Source organism: Numenius arquata, chromosome 9 (assembly GCF_964106895.1).
Source record: "Numenius arquata chromosome 9, bNumArq3.hap1.1, whole genome shotgun sequence".
Classification (NCBI taxonomy): domain Eukaryota; kingdom Metazoa; phylum Chordata; class Aves; order Charadriiformes; family Scolopacidae; genus Numenius; species Numenius arquata.
In genome coordinates, this window is record NC_133584.1 from 61,956,584 (window position 1) to 61,969,361 (window position 12,778).

Consider the following 12,778-nt stretch of genomic DNA (forward strand, 5'->3'; position numbering starts at 1 on the left):
TGTCTTTGCTCTCTGCACCCTGTTTTGTTTGTCCAGAGAAAGCCATCCTCAGTGGGACAGTCTGGAACTGCAACTTGTCCAGCAGCAGAACACGACCCAGCGTGCACCACCAGCACTCCCTCCTTCGAGGGCAATACACCAAAGTTCCAGAAGCGCTTGTCCACATCCACACATGCGCGCACACAGAGACCTACAAGCCTGCCTGGACAATGGTGCCTTTGAGCCAGGATGCTTTTATTGAAAAGACCCTGCTGCAGGGAGTTGCTTATGCTGTCCCTTCCCCACCTAGTCCTGCAGCAGGAGCTGAGCAGCACCTGGAAGGAAGAGTCCTGAAAGTGCTTTACTGGGAGGTTTATTCCTGGAAGACGCTGGATCCTGTGATGCTTGAGTCCAGGGCTGCAGAGCCAGCACCCCAGCTCAGTGGCAGGCTGCAGAGCAGAGCATGGAGGAAGAGCAGCAGCCAGGGCACCAGCAGCCATCTCTGCAGCAGAGAGCCTCCTCTTATCCCCATCCCCTCCCACCGCTGGCAGGAGGGCATGCCTGGGCCTGGCCTTGGCCACGGAGCAGTGCAGATACCCACTGACAGACTTCTGCCTGCAGGCGCCGGGGAGCAAACAAGCACAGACCGGACATCACTTCTTCACAGCCCCAGGGCAGTCGATGGCTCACGTTGTCCTCGCACAAGCAGGCAGACTGGGCAGGTAACAGCGAGCCAGCGGTCCGCCAGCTCTGGGATTCAGGGCCAGCCCTTTCCAACGGGTCTGTGTCACATCAGCCAACCTGGCGCAGGCCATGGGACCAGTTCCAGGAGCAGGAACATCAGCAGTGACCATCCCCCGCCAAGGCAGAAGGAGCCAGGAGCAGGATGTGACGCTTTTTGAAGCTAATTTTCCCTGGAGTGGTGATGAGCTCTGCAGTGCGCATCCTGCCGAGCCCACCCAAGACCCTGCTGGGCCTCACCACGTTATCTCCCCCGGGCAGCACAGGCACCGCACTGCTCACAGGGTGCTCAGCAGCTCCCCACAAACAGCCTCAATGTGTCGGGACTGAGCCCTGCCAGGGAAATGGCAAAGCCACAGCCATGCCCTGGCACTGCCCGCTCCCCCAGCTCTCTGGGCTCCCACCACCCCACAGAACGGCTCCTAGCAGCCCTCCCTGCCTAGCGGCATGCTCTGTAGGCCGTGGCAGCACTAGCTCCCTGTGCTCGTTTGTGTCCCTGCAGCAGGGAGAGGCCCTGGAACCCCTACTTGGCAATGATGGGGTGTGGGGGAACCCTGTTCTCCAGCAGGGATCCCCTCGCCAGCTCTGCTCGCTCGGCCCAGCCTCACAGACAAACCCTCCTGCCACTGAGCCACAACCTCCCCAGCAGCGCTGGAGCGAATGCCTGCGCTGCCCCATCCCCTCAGTCTCAGGGCCAAAAGGGGAGCAGCCCTGCCCTGTGAGTCCAGAGATGGTGGCTGAGAGCGAGGTCTGCTCCAGGCGGCTGGTACCACATGGTTGCACCTGGCCTTTGGCCAAGCCAGCTCACAGGGACGTTGCCTCCCCTCAAGGCAGCACACTGGCCCCTCCCTCCCCCATGGCCGGTGGCGTGTCCCCCTGCCCGTTCTCAGCTCCGCACTCCGCAGCGGCAGGGGAGCGGGGCCAGGCATGCGGGACGGGCAGGGCCGTGCACGGCGTGCGTGGCTGGGAGCCGGCTCCATGCACATCCCCGGACAGGCGCCCTCGGGAAAGCGTAAGTTCTGATACATGGATCTTCACATGCAGAGTTCCAGGCCGGGCACCTGGTGCTGCCTCTTCTTCTAAGGCCTGCTTTGGCTCTGGCAGGACACCCAGGACCCCAGACGCAGAGGTGGTACTGCACTTACACCTCAATTATGTTGACCGAGGGAGACTTCTTCTATGAGAGAAAAATCTGTGTTAAGTCCCTGGGATGCAGACCCCATGGCAGAGCCCCCAGCCTCCCACAGCAGGCACCGAGACCAGCAGAGCTCCTCTGCAAAAGGGCTACCAGCCACAGCCGAGCCCTCTGCCCCGAGCCGAGGTGTGGGTGAGCTGCAGCAGAGCCATGGCTTCAGCATCTCTCTCAGGGTACCAAGGGATCCAACACTGGAACCACAGCCTTTGGCACCCATGTGCTCTCCGGGCAGAAGGGTTCAGGTGGCTCAGCTGGTAAGTCCCTTCAATGACACACTCGCCTCCCCAGGAAGCCTTTCTGCCCACTGCTGTGCCCCAGTACCCCTGGGTGAACCAGCCCCCCTGCCCCACGCTCTTCAGCCTCCAGGGCTTGCAGTGCCTGGTGACTTCCGTCTGGTCCCTAGCGGTAGCCATGCTACAACTGGAGGCAGGTGCAGGGTCAGAGGGGTTAGGAGGGCATCTGCCATGGGGCAGAGAATCCACAAAGCATGGGACGACTGACATGGAGGGACAGATGAGGGCTGCTGGGTGCCAGGCATGTCTCACTGCCCCGTCCCTCACTGCCCCAGAGAGACCAGGGCTCACTGCACCACAAAAACATTCCATTTTTAGGGTGAGAGCATGAGCTGGGGTGTTTCAATTTCTGGAGAGAGCCAGAACCTGTCCCAGCAGCAAGCCACAGCAGATGTCATGCCATCCCTCCTGCCAGCACTCCCCGCTCACCTTGCTCCGCAGCAGCCCTCCGCTTGGTCGCTCTGGCGTGCTATGCTCTGAGGACGGCTTTGTCTTCTCTTTGTTGTTGTTGGAGTCGTTGTCCTTGATGATGTCATACTGTCTGCAGAAGAGGGCGATCACCGCTGCCGAAAGACAGAGGATGAAGAACTCCCTCACACCGGCAGCTCCCTGCTCTCCTCCCCACAGCATTCCAGCTGCACTGGGGCAGGGCACCCTGGGGTGCTGGTCACCCTCACCTGTGTGAGCCTGGGCCACCACAGGCACCTCTGCATGCGTGGCCCAGCCGGTCTCCTTGGACAGACGAGGCACGGATGTGGCTAAAGCTATCTGGGCACACGTGAGGTGCTCGGTGTCTACAGCTTAGGGCTCTGAGGCCAAAGGCAGATGGTGAGGCGCTCAGAGAAGGACAACCCTTGAGGTCAGTGAGCAGCTGAGTGGGTTTCTGAGTGCCTCCAGCAAGGCGCTGAAGTCACCGGTCCAGTACTTGCGACACTCACAAAAGCCAACCCTTGGATTTGTCCTGTCCTGCAAACTGACCATGGGGTGGGTGACTGTCATGGCTTTACAGCACCCATTTCATGCAGCACACATCCCATATCTAGGGACCCTGGGTCAATGCTTTGAACCGTCATCATTAGATGTGTTGGACCTGTTCAAACCAAAGTACGTGATCATGGCCACCTGCGGACTGGACCCGATTTCTCCCTGACACACCAACCTGCACGAGCTGTAAGCTAACAGCAGCTATCTGGTATTTTCTTCCAGTGCACTAGAGAAGTGTTTAAGGCTAGGACAAGGAGAGATTCCAGCAATAAGCCACTAGAAAATCCACATTTACTGAGAAGGGAGTAGGGCACAAATGATTTCCCATCTGCAGCAGCTGCACGTGACCAGTCAGGAGCTGACTGTTATCTCCTAGGCTTCCTTGCTCCCAGGGCACCCTGGCGTTCACTGGAGCGCTGGCTTTGATCAGCTGCTGTACAGGAGCACATCACCCATCCTATAGCTTCAGCAGACTGAGGCACAGCCACTACCAACCAGTGCAGCAATGTTATCCCATGCCAGATAAGCTAGCTAAGGCCCAACTTAAATAATAGTTAACATCAGCTGGGATGCTCCCACCTGTAATTCTGTTTTACTTGGCTCCCACATTGTCTCCTGGTCTTCCAGCCCAGCAGTTAGGCCAGCCAGCCCACATGCTCCAGGCCATCGCTGCTGAGCAGTGGCTCTGGCTGCTCCTTTTGGGTAAAAGTCTTGGCTCAAGCTCTACAGGGACTCAACAGACTCACTGGAAAGGATGCCAGACCCATACCAATACGTCTCTGCACTCTCTTGAGACCCATTCTCTTTGTGGACCCCGGATTGCACCTCTGCCCCAGCCTGCTGGGATGCTGCTTGTGGCACTCACCTGCCCACATGAGCAGCACAGCCACAATGATGATAATCTCGCCCGTCTGCAGCTGCCTATCTTTGTCCAGCCCTTCCATGGTGATGTCACCTGCAGAGAAGAGATGTCACTCAGGCAGGGCTGGCAGCAGACACCCTCCCACCAGAACCTACTCCAGGACCAGTAACGCTCTAGGACCTGAGAAGGAGCTCCAGAGGAGAGAGGCCCACCTCCCCCAAACAAGGACGGCTGTGGGATAACATCTTGGCTGGGGAGAAGACATGCAGCCTGTGGCTTTCCTGTCTCAGATAAACCATCCTCCCTACCAAAGGCAGTCAGGAATTCTAACAGCTTGTTTGGGTTCAAGTAGGGACTGCACAATGCATCTCAGTGATTACTCCCTATGTAGGGACCGGGGCAGGTTAGGAAGGCCGTGAGTCGAACACAGAATTTCTGAGGAAAGTAAGCCATCTGCTTGCCCTGGACTCTTCTCAAGTCCCCCTCTTATAGCTAGCGCTGGAGACAGACTCCCATGTCCAGTGGATGCTCTAAGCATCATCTCTCTTAGAATTCTGGATCATCTCTCATGGACCAGCATGTAGGCAACCCCAAGGCAAGAAGGCACAATATGGATATGAGTAGGAAAGGAGGCTGTGGGGCTCTGTCATTTGTCCTTTGGTAGCTTGCAGGCTGGGAGAACCCGTTCAATGGTCTGCTTCCTACAGGCAGCAGCTGAGCCCGCCACAGTAGTTGTTCTGCTTAGCTGAACAGGGTTCAAAGACCTGGGATAGGAGGGCTGTAATCCAGGAGGCTTGGGGACATTACCATGACACAAGAGCAGCCTGAACAACCCTGCTCCTGGTTATGACCCTGTGTCCCCCAAGGAGCCTGTGGCTCAGGGCAGCACCTTCCTCGCTAGCTGTGGAGACCTCCAGGTGTGGCCCCATCAGCAGCACCTGGGTGAGCTGGAAGGAGCTGCCTCACCTTGGTTGGAGCTGTTGGAAGGGAGGCGGTCGGTCTCCTTCAGGGTTCGGAAGTGCACGCGCTTACTGGCCTGGCTTTCCCCATAGAGGCCGATGCTCTGCACCTGGATGATGTAATCGGCGTCCTCGGCCAGGTCCCACAGCACGCAGGCCCGGTTGGTGGTGTTCACCTCCCGGATGAACCGCTGCATCTGCCCATCTTGCCGCTGCCGGAGTGAAGAGCTGTCATCCCCGGGAGGCTGTTCCCAGCGGCACCAGGCACAGGCCCCCGTCTGCAGGGCTGTGCCGGGCACACTGCCCTTACTCCTCCCTTCCCAGGCAACCATCCACCCCTGGGGGGGCCAGGCTGGCCAGCACTTGGCTATGCAGCATCCCTGTGCGGCCAGAGAGCCAGGCGCCTCCCTGGAGAAGCCACCATCGTCTGGGGCTGCGGAGGCGGAGCAAGGCAAGCAAATAAGGGTTATGTCATGGCTGAGGCACTATATTTGACCAGAGAAATCTCAGGGAAGCTACCGGAGGGATAACTGCCCCCAGCGCAGCCCATGGTCTGCTGCCGCCCACCAGGTTGGATGGCTCAGACAGGGTGCCCTGGCAAGGGCTGTTCAACAGCAGAAGTGTCCTCAGGCAGATGCCAGAGGAGCCCCAAACTGCGGCACAAGGGCTGCCATAGGAGCATGATGGTAATCAGCGAGAGATCCCCAGCCCCCGGGCACAGAGCCTGGATACCTGCTGTAAGATGGCATAGCCGATGACCACGTCTCCTTCTGGGACGTCCCAGGAGACTGTGGCAGAGTTTGCCTTCAGCTGCGTCACAGTCACGTTGACGGGGGACGGTGGCCTGTCTAGGTGAGCCAGGGATGGACCAAGGCAAGGCACAGGAAAGAGACAAAAGAAGATGTCTCAGAAAAGGCACTCGCCTTGCATACCACCACGCGTGGCCTCTCCAACATCTGCCCTTGGCAGCACGTTGGCCAGGGCAACAGGGAGCAGCTTCTCCAGTGAATCTGTCCCCAAGAGAGGGGTGGCACAGTGGGCGCAGAAGGCTGAGCCCCAGCAGCCACACACACAGGGCATGGTGCTTGCTGGGCTTGTGGGCAGCTGCCCATCGCGCGACGGGAAAGTCTGCAGGCACCGAGCTGCTCCCTGCCTGTGCAGCTACCCCTCTGTGACACCCGATGGGTTTGGCAGCCTTGGCTCACTGGCCAGGACTCCTCCCCGCCTGGCTGCTGGTGAGAAATGTGCTCACCGCACACCTCACCCTCTGCAGTGTCCTACAGCGGGGAAGGAGGACAAGCTCGTGAGGCATCTGACTGGCTCTTCTCTAAAGGGCTTGCTTGCGGTGGCAGACATAGCCCATAGCTCATCACACGTGTTCCACCCAAAAGGGATTAGCAGTGCTGACCACATGCCCAGGCTGCCAAACCTGGCTAAAGACATGAAGGGCCCCCAGTAGACTCCTTCCACCTTGCAGACATTGAAATGGGAAATGCATGAAGGCCTGTCCTGAGCAAAAAAGAATTACAGTTTAAGAGACTGTCATGGCAATTTAACCAGTCCCTGCAGCTCAAAATCACATGAAAAATCCCTGCAGCCTGTCTCAGAGCGCTGCAGAGACCCTCCTATCAGAGAGGAGAATGACATTCACATCAGCTCTTCACAAGGGCATCTGCTTGCAGATCTGAGATACCTTCGCTGCTGCTCAGATGTTCATCTGTTGGAAAGTTTACTTCCTTCAGCTCCAGCACGAGCAGAAGCAGGGCTGCCTGGCATGACATGCTCCTGCTCAGCCTGGGCACAGAGTAGGCTCTTGGCCGGGAAGTCCAGAGTTTCTGTAGGGTCCAGAAAGTCCAAAAAAATCCTACATTAATGTAATTCGTCAACCAAGACTGCAATGGTAAAATCAGACTCCTCTAAGCTCTGGGGCTGTCCCACGGATGTGCACATCACAAATGCCTGGCACACCACCCAGAACTGTGTAGGAAGCAGCCCAGACACAGTATTTATATATCAACTGTGACAGAAAAATGGGGCAGCTTGGAATAAAAACACCATGCAACTCAATCTGGCCATCTCATCTGCCTGGCATTGCTCACTGCTCTAGAGCGGGGGGGAAGCCCGATGCAGAAGGCAGAGCTGCCTTTCCCAGCAGTGCAATGCCATCGGCTGCAAAGCTGGCAGCAATACTCAGCTGTTGCTATCCTTGGGAAAGCTGGTCTGATTGACCCACGGTCTGCACCATCACCATTCTGAGATTTCCCAGCGCTAAGAGCATGGCAGGATCTTACACTGGTACACATACAAAGCCAAATTTTGGCTGGAAACTAGACACAGGAGCACATGAATAAAGACATTGAGGCTGCTGTCCGAGTATCCTCTCTCCCTGTATACAAGGCAGTGTCCTTCTACAAGCTGCTTTTGTAGCACAAGTTCAATGCTGTGATTTATAGATAGATATAGATAGAAAAGGGGCCCCAGAGGAAACCTGAGAACAAGAAAAAAGACAATCACGGACACCACCAACAACCACAGTTACAGTGACAAGGAAAGGTCATTTCTGCAGGTCAGCCATTTAAATCCATTCATTTACATTTGAATATACCCAGCTCCATGACAGATCTACCAGGAAAAGGCTGTGATTCCCACTCTGAGAAGTGCAGGTTTCTAGGTTTCTGGTTGGTCTCAGACGACTGAGACAGACAGGAGGGTGACCCACAGAGCCCAGAGAACATGTTCTCAGAGACACTAGGGCTGAGTGTATCACCAACAGAATCCTGTATCACAAGGAGGCAGTCACTGGAGACAACATGAACAAAGACATCACAGGATGCTACGCCCTCTCTTCCAGAACAGGAGCTGGAAAACTGGAAAGGATTCAAAGACACACTCAAGTATTCTTTATTCCATGAAGAGTGTGTCTCCTTAGAGTTTTGCCAGTGGGACTGTTTCATGATCTAACCTGTGAAAGGGAGTCTCTGAGCCTTATCTTGCTTTCCCACAAGCTAACAGCAAACCAGGCTGAATAAAGCTGCGTTCCCCAGAACTGGCCGCTGACGGGGGCAGAGGAACTGAGCTCCCCGCAGATGTGGTCTGGGAGTGTGTGTGTGTCTCAAGGGGCTGCAATGTCTCTGCTAACCTTCAGGCATAAGAAGAACAGTTGTTCAAGGCTACCACTGTGCTAGCAAACGTAACGAGGTCAGGAACAGCCCAGCAATCCAGTGGTGGAGACTAGTCCCAGGAACTGCTTTGGTGTGAACCATCCAGCACGTGCCCAAATCACCCTTGGGCATGGGTCAGGAGTTAGCACGAGCCATGAACCATTCCTAGTAGGTAGCATCAATGTGCTCCCCTCTTTGGAACTCATGAGCACAGTGCTACGGATGTGAGCAGACCCTGCCAGCTGGCCTCAGGACAAGAACAGGACCTGGTGCTTCACAGGATACATCTACAGTAGTAAATTAGGAAGCTTTTAACAGAACGAGAAGAGGTCTGAACATGCTCAAACTGGGGAGTTGGACTTCCCAACCTTTAAATATATGTGAGGAAATTAAAGGCAAGGTCTGACATTTCTGCACCACAGAAGTCTGTGGACGGAGCCTGTAGCAGGCTCCCAGCTCCGCATAAGAATTTTCTAGGCTTCCGCGGGGAGCCCAGCCTGGCCCAGCCCAGGTTTTCAGGCTGGGGATGTTGAGACACGGCCTTGGGGCTGAGTCACTCTATGATTTGAGAACGAGTGCGCTGCACGGACCCAGGAGCCACGCTGCTGGGTCCACACAGGGCTGACAGTGTTGCTTGTACGGCACTCAGCCAGAGTTTGCACAGGCCCTGCGTAGGGACCTTCGCTCCCCAGCAGCAGAAGGGCATCCCAGGGGATACGATCCTGGTATCAAACTGCAAAGACTACACTCAAAGCCAGTGTGATCTGCTATTGCACCCAGAGCCAATCCCTAAATGTCCCAAATAGAGAGAGTGCAAGAGCTCCTGGGGGGCACGACAGAGCCACAGTGCATGTGGCTGGTCAGTGCTTCAGACCTCATGCATCACAATTTGTGCAGGCTCCGGGCAAGCAGACCTGAACCTGTGTGACAGCGAGACCTGAAGGTGTCCAGCCTGCAGCTCTTCATTGCAAAAATGAGTGTCCCACGGTCAGTTTGCAGTTCAGCAAACTACAGAAAAGACATTTCTGAGCACGTAGGATATGCATGCCCAGCAGGAAGAGATAGAACAAGAAGTTTCAGAAGTCAAAACTGGAGAAGTTCATTCTAGAAACATAGGGCAATGTTTAATCCCAAGGATACGCAAGCTGAGACCTCACTGAAAGTTGTTATGACAAGACCTCCAGAGGACAAGAGGAAACAGCCTCAAATTACGCCAGAGAAGTTTAGGATGGATATCAGGAAAAATTTCTTCACAGAAGGGGTTATCAAGCATTGGAACAGGCTGCCCAGGGAAGAATCACCATCCCTGGAGGTGTTTGTAAGACGTGTAGACACGGTGCTGAGGGACATGGGTCAGTGGTGGTTTTGGCAGCGTTAGGTTAATGGTTGGACTCGATGATCTTAAAGGTCCCTTCCAACCCAGACAATTCTATGATTCTATGACAGCTCACACCATCGGAAGCTTTGCATATGATCCCCATATCAAGCCTAACGTTCTCCAGCCTACTCTGCAGCTGAGGCTAGAGCATTTTCATGCCAGAGCTGGTGCCATAAAGATCTGTGAGTGCAAGGACTTCAAAAAATGTACTCTCTGAAGCCAACTATTAAAAACATTCCTGTAATGCCAAGACTCTCCAAGACTCTGCTTGGCTCTTTGGCAAAAACATGCCACAGTGAAGCCCTGCCTAATGCATTAATCGCTAATGATTCTGCATCATTTATAAGTTATCCAGCTTCAGTTTTGATTAAAGCCATAATAAGAAATGGGCACCACCATAGAAAGAGCAGTCGATTTCTTAAGGCCTGGCGCACCCTTTTGTCCTGTCAGGGCAGCAGTGGGTTCCCTCCAGGCCTGCTGAAGAGGAAGAGCTGGTCCCGCCTGCTGGGGCCAGCAGCACTCCAGCCTGGAGCCGGGCAGCCCGGAGGGTGACCCACGGGGCAGCTGGGCACTGGGCTGCCACACAACCTGGCTTTGAGGATAAAGAGGGGGCCAGAGAGCTGCCCCACAAGAGTGATGTTGGCAGAGGGATGTGGCACAGCCCCGCTGGCGCCCTCCCCATCCTGCTGTGACTCAGGAGAGGGGACCTCACCTGCCCCTCAGCCTGTGCCCTTGGCACTGCTGCTCAAGGGCACCTAGATGTTTGCCCAACTTATCCCTGCAGCAGGGAGGTAAGCATCAGACTGCACATCTAAAAATAAGCGTCCCCTTTTTAACAACCCTGACTGCATTTCTTCCTGAATCCGTCAGGCACTGGAGTACATCTTTTGCAAGGAGACTGAAAACATGGCAGAACATATCAGAACACGTCTGGTACCCGCAATTCAATTAATTACATCAGTAGCCTGACAACGGGCAAACAGACAGCAGAAGGCTGCCGCTGACACAGGATCGTTCAGATGCACCAAGGGAAGAAGGGACGGGGGTACCCTGGGTGCCGACAGACCTTGGCGAACACCAGCCCTGAGAACGCACAGCCGGAAGGGCTGTCAGCCAGGGAGCAGCTCAGCCCGGCCCGCAGCGCCGGAGCCTCCCCGCCCAGGGGCATCGACGCCCTCGGGACTCCGGAGGGGAGCAAGGAGGGGACACGGGGAGCGCCTCCGCGGGGGCACAAGGAGAGCCCGCGCTTCCCCGCCGGCCGGCCCAGCGGCGGGAGGGCTCCAGGAGCCAAAGCCGCAGACGGCGACTCCGGGTGCCCGCGGGGGAGCCTGGTGGCCCCCCGGGAGGGCGGCACGGCCACACCGCCTGCACCCGGCCCGCGGGGAAGGGAGGCGACGCGGCCGAAGGCACGGCCGGCCTGGAGGCCGCGGCGCCCCGGGACCGAGCGCAGCCCCAGCGGGGTCGCGGCGGAGGCCGAGCAGGGGAGGGGGAGGTCGGCAGGCGGGTCTGGCGAGAGGCCCCAGCGCGCAGCGGGGCCAGGGCACGGCCAGGGACGGGGGATCCCCGCACCGGCGCCCGGCCCGGTCCCCCGCCCGGGGAGCGACAGCCCCGCGCCCGGCCCGGCCCGGCCCCGCCGCGGGCGGCAGCGCGGGCTCCCGGGGAGCGGGGCGGGCGGGCCCCGCGGCAGAGAGCGGGGCGACGCGCGGCGTTTCGGCCCCGTCCCGGCCCGTCCCGGCCGCACTTACTGGCTCGCACGAGGCAGAGGTCGCAGCTGAACAGCACCAGGACGGGGTTGAGGAAGGCCGAGAAGCGGGCCATGGCGGCGGGCCGGCGCAGGGGCGGCCCGGACTGCGGCCCCGGCCCGGGCGGCAGCCCTGGCACCGGCCCGGCTCCCTGCGCCGCGGGACGGAGCGGGGCCGAGCCCCGGCCGCAGCGCGGGGACGGGGGGGGCGGAACTGCCGCCCGGTCCTCCCCCGGCCCGCTCCGCCCAGCACCGCCCCCCCGAGCGGCGCCGCAACGGCACCGGCACCGGCACCGCCCCCGAGACCTCGGGCCGTGCCTCCAAATCGCCAGCGCCGCCTCCGGGGCCGGGCGGCGCGTCCGGGCCCGGCTGGAAGCGATGGGGGACAGCTCGGTCAGCACAGGGCCCCCGGCCGGCTCGGGGCACCGGGCTCCGGCCCCCGTCCCTCCAAGACAACGGGCTGCACCAGGGCAAGGGCAGCGGTCTCTGGAGGGAGCTGAGGGCACAGGGAAAAGGTCCCTCGGGGGCTCTCAGCACATCACCTGCTCTGCGGGAGCTGCCTCTGCCCCACGGTACAACCAGGCAACCGGGGCAGGCGCGTTCCCTGTGCTGTGCTTGGTGGGGAAGCGTGGTTGTTGGGTTGTTGTCCACTGGGCGCAAGGCAGGAATTGGAGTTGTCTGTCCCATTTTCTGCCTGCTCTCGCTTCCTTTTCACTCCATCTTTGTAGGCTGGTGTGTAGGATCTCCACGCAGGCTCTCCCAGTCCAGGGGCCTGCAACTTTCGGGCACCTCTTCACACTTCCTACAGCTGCCCTCCGGGAGCTGCCCGTCTTGGCGCAGCTGGTTCAGTGGATGTCCTGCTCCAGATTAGCACACAGAAACCAGTTTGTAACCAGTGCCTGCAGTCTTAGCTGCGTTGCAAGTTACTGAGATTTGGACCCGTCAGGAGACCAAGGCAGATACTTCAGTTGTTAAAGTGGCTAAAACTGACATACAGGTAACACTAATGACACACAGCCATGTAGAAGGGAGCAGCGCTCCATTTTTGGATGCAGGCTCAGGTGTACCTTCCTGTATCACATGTATTTTGGTTAAGTTTCACAATTCAGAAGAGTCGCACAATGAGGCTGATGCAAAAAATGGGGACACAGCAGGCTGTGCAGTGGGAACAACGACCACGGCTGCAGAAACAATTGCTGGGGCAATGAGTGGTGTCCCTCAGGGGTCCGTGTTGGCACCAATAATGTTGTCATCAGTGATGCAAATCAGTGATTGACTCAGGTGTGCAGATGGCACCAAGCTGTGTGGTGCAGTTGATTGACTGGGGGGACAGAATGACATCCAGAAGGACCGTGACAGACTTCAGGAACGGGCACATATGAACCCCGTGAAATTCAACAAGGGCAAGAGCAAGGTCAAGGTCCTGCACCTGGGTCAGTGCAACCCCAGTATCGATGCAGCCAGGGGTGGTGGTGAATTGATCGA

General features: G+C 57.8%; 1 protein-coding gene across 2 annotated transcripts; it reads right to left on the bottom strand.

Moving 5' to 3' along the window:
• Positions 1–214: 214 nt before the first annotated feature.
• FNDC4 (fibronectin type III domain containing 4) lies at positions 215–11,448 on the bottom strand. Of its 2 annotated transcripts, none has more exons than XM_074153085.1 (6): positions 11,298–11,448; positions 5,746–5,861; positions 5,021–5,225; positions 4,058–4,147; positions 2,638–2,771; positions 215–1,897 (listed from the first exon to the last, which is right to left on the bottom strand). In XM_074153085.1, exons 1-6 carry the CDS (start codon positions 11,368–11,370, stop codon positions 1,862–1,864), a joined length of 654 nt encoding a protein of 217 aa, XP_074009186.1. In that variant the 5' UTR covers positions 11,371–11,448; the 3' UTR covers positions 215–1,861. The 2 variants fall into 2 exon arrangements, with proteins under 2 accessions (XP_074009186.1, XP_074009187.1); XM_074153086.1 differs by having other exon boundaries at positions 215–1,894; positions 11,298–11,439.
• Positions 11,449–12,778: the final 1,330 nt, after the last annotated feature.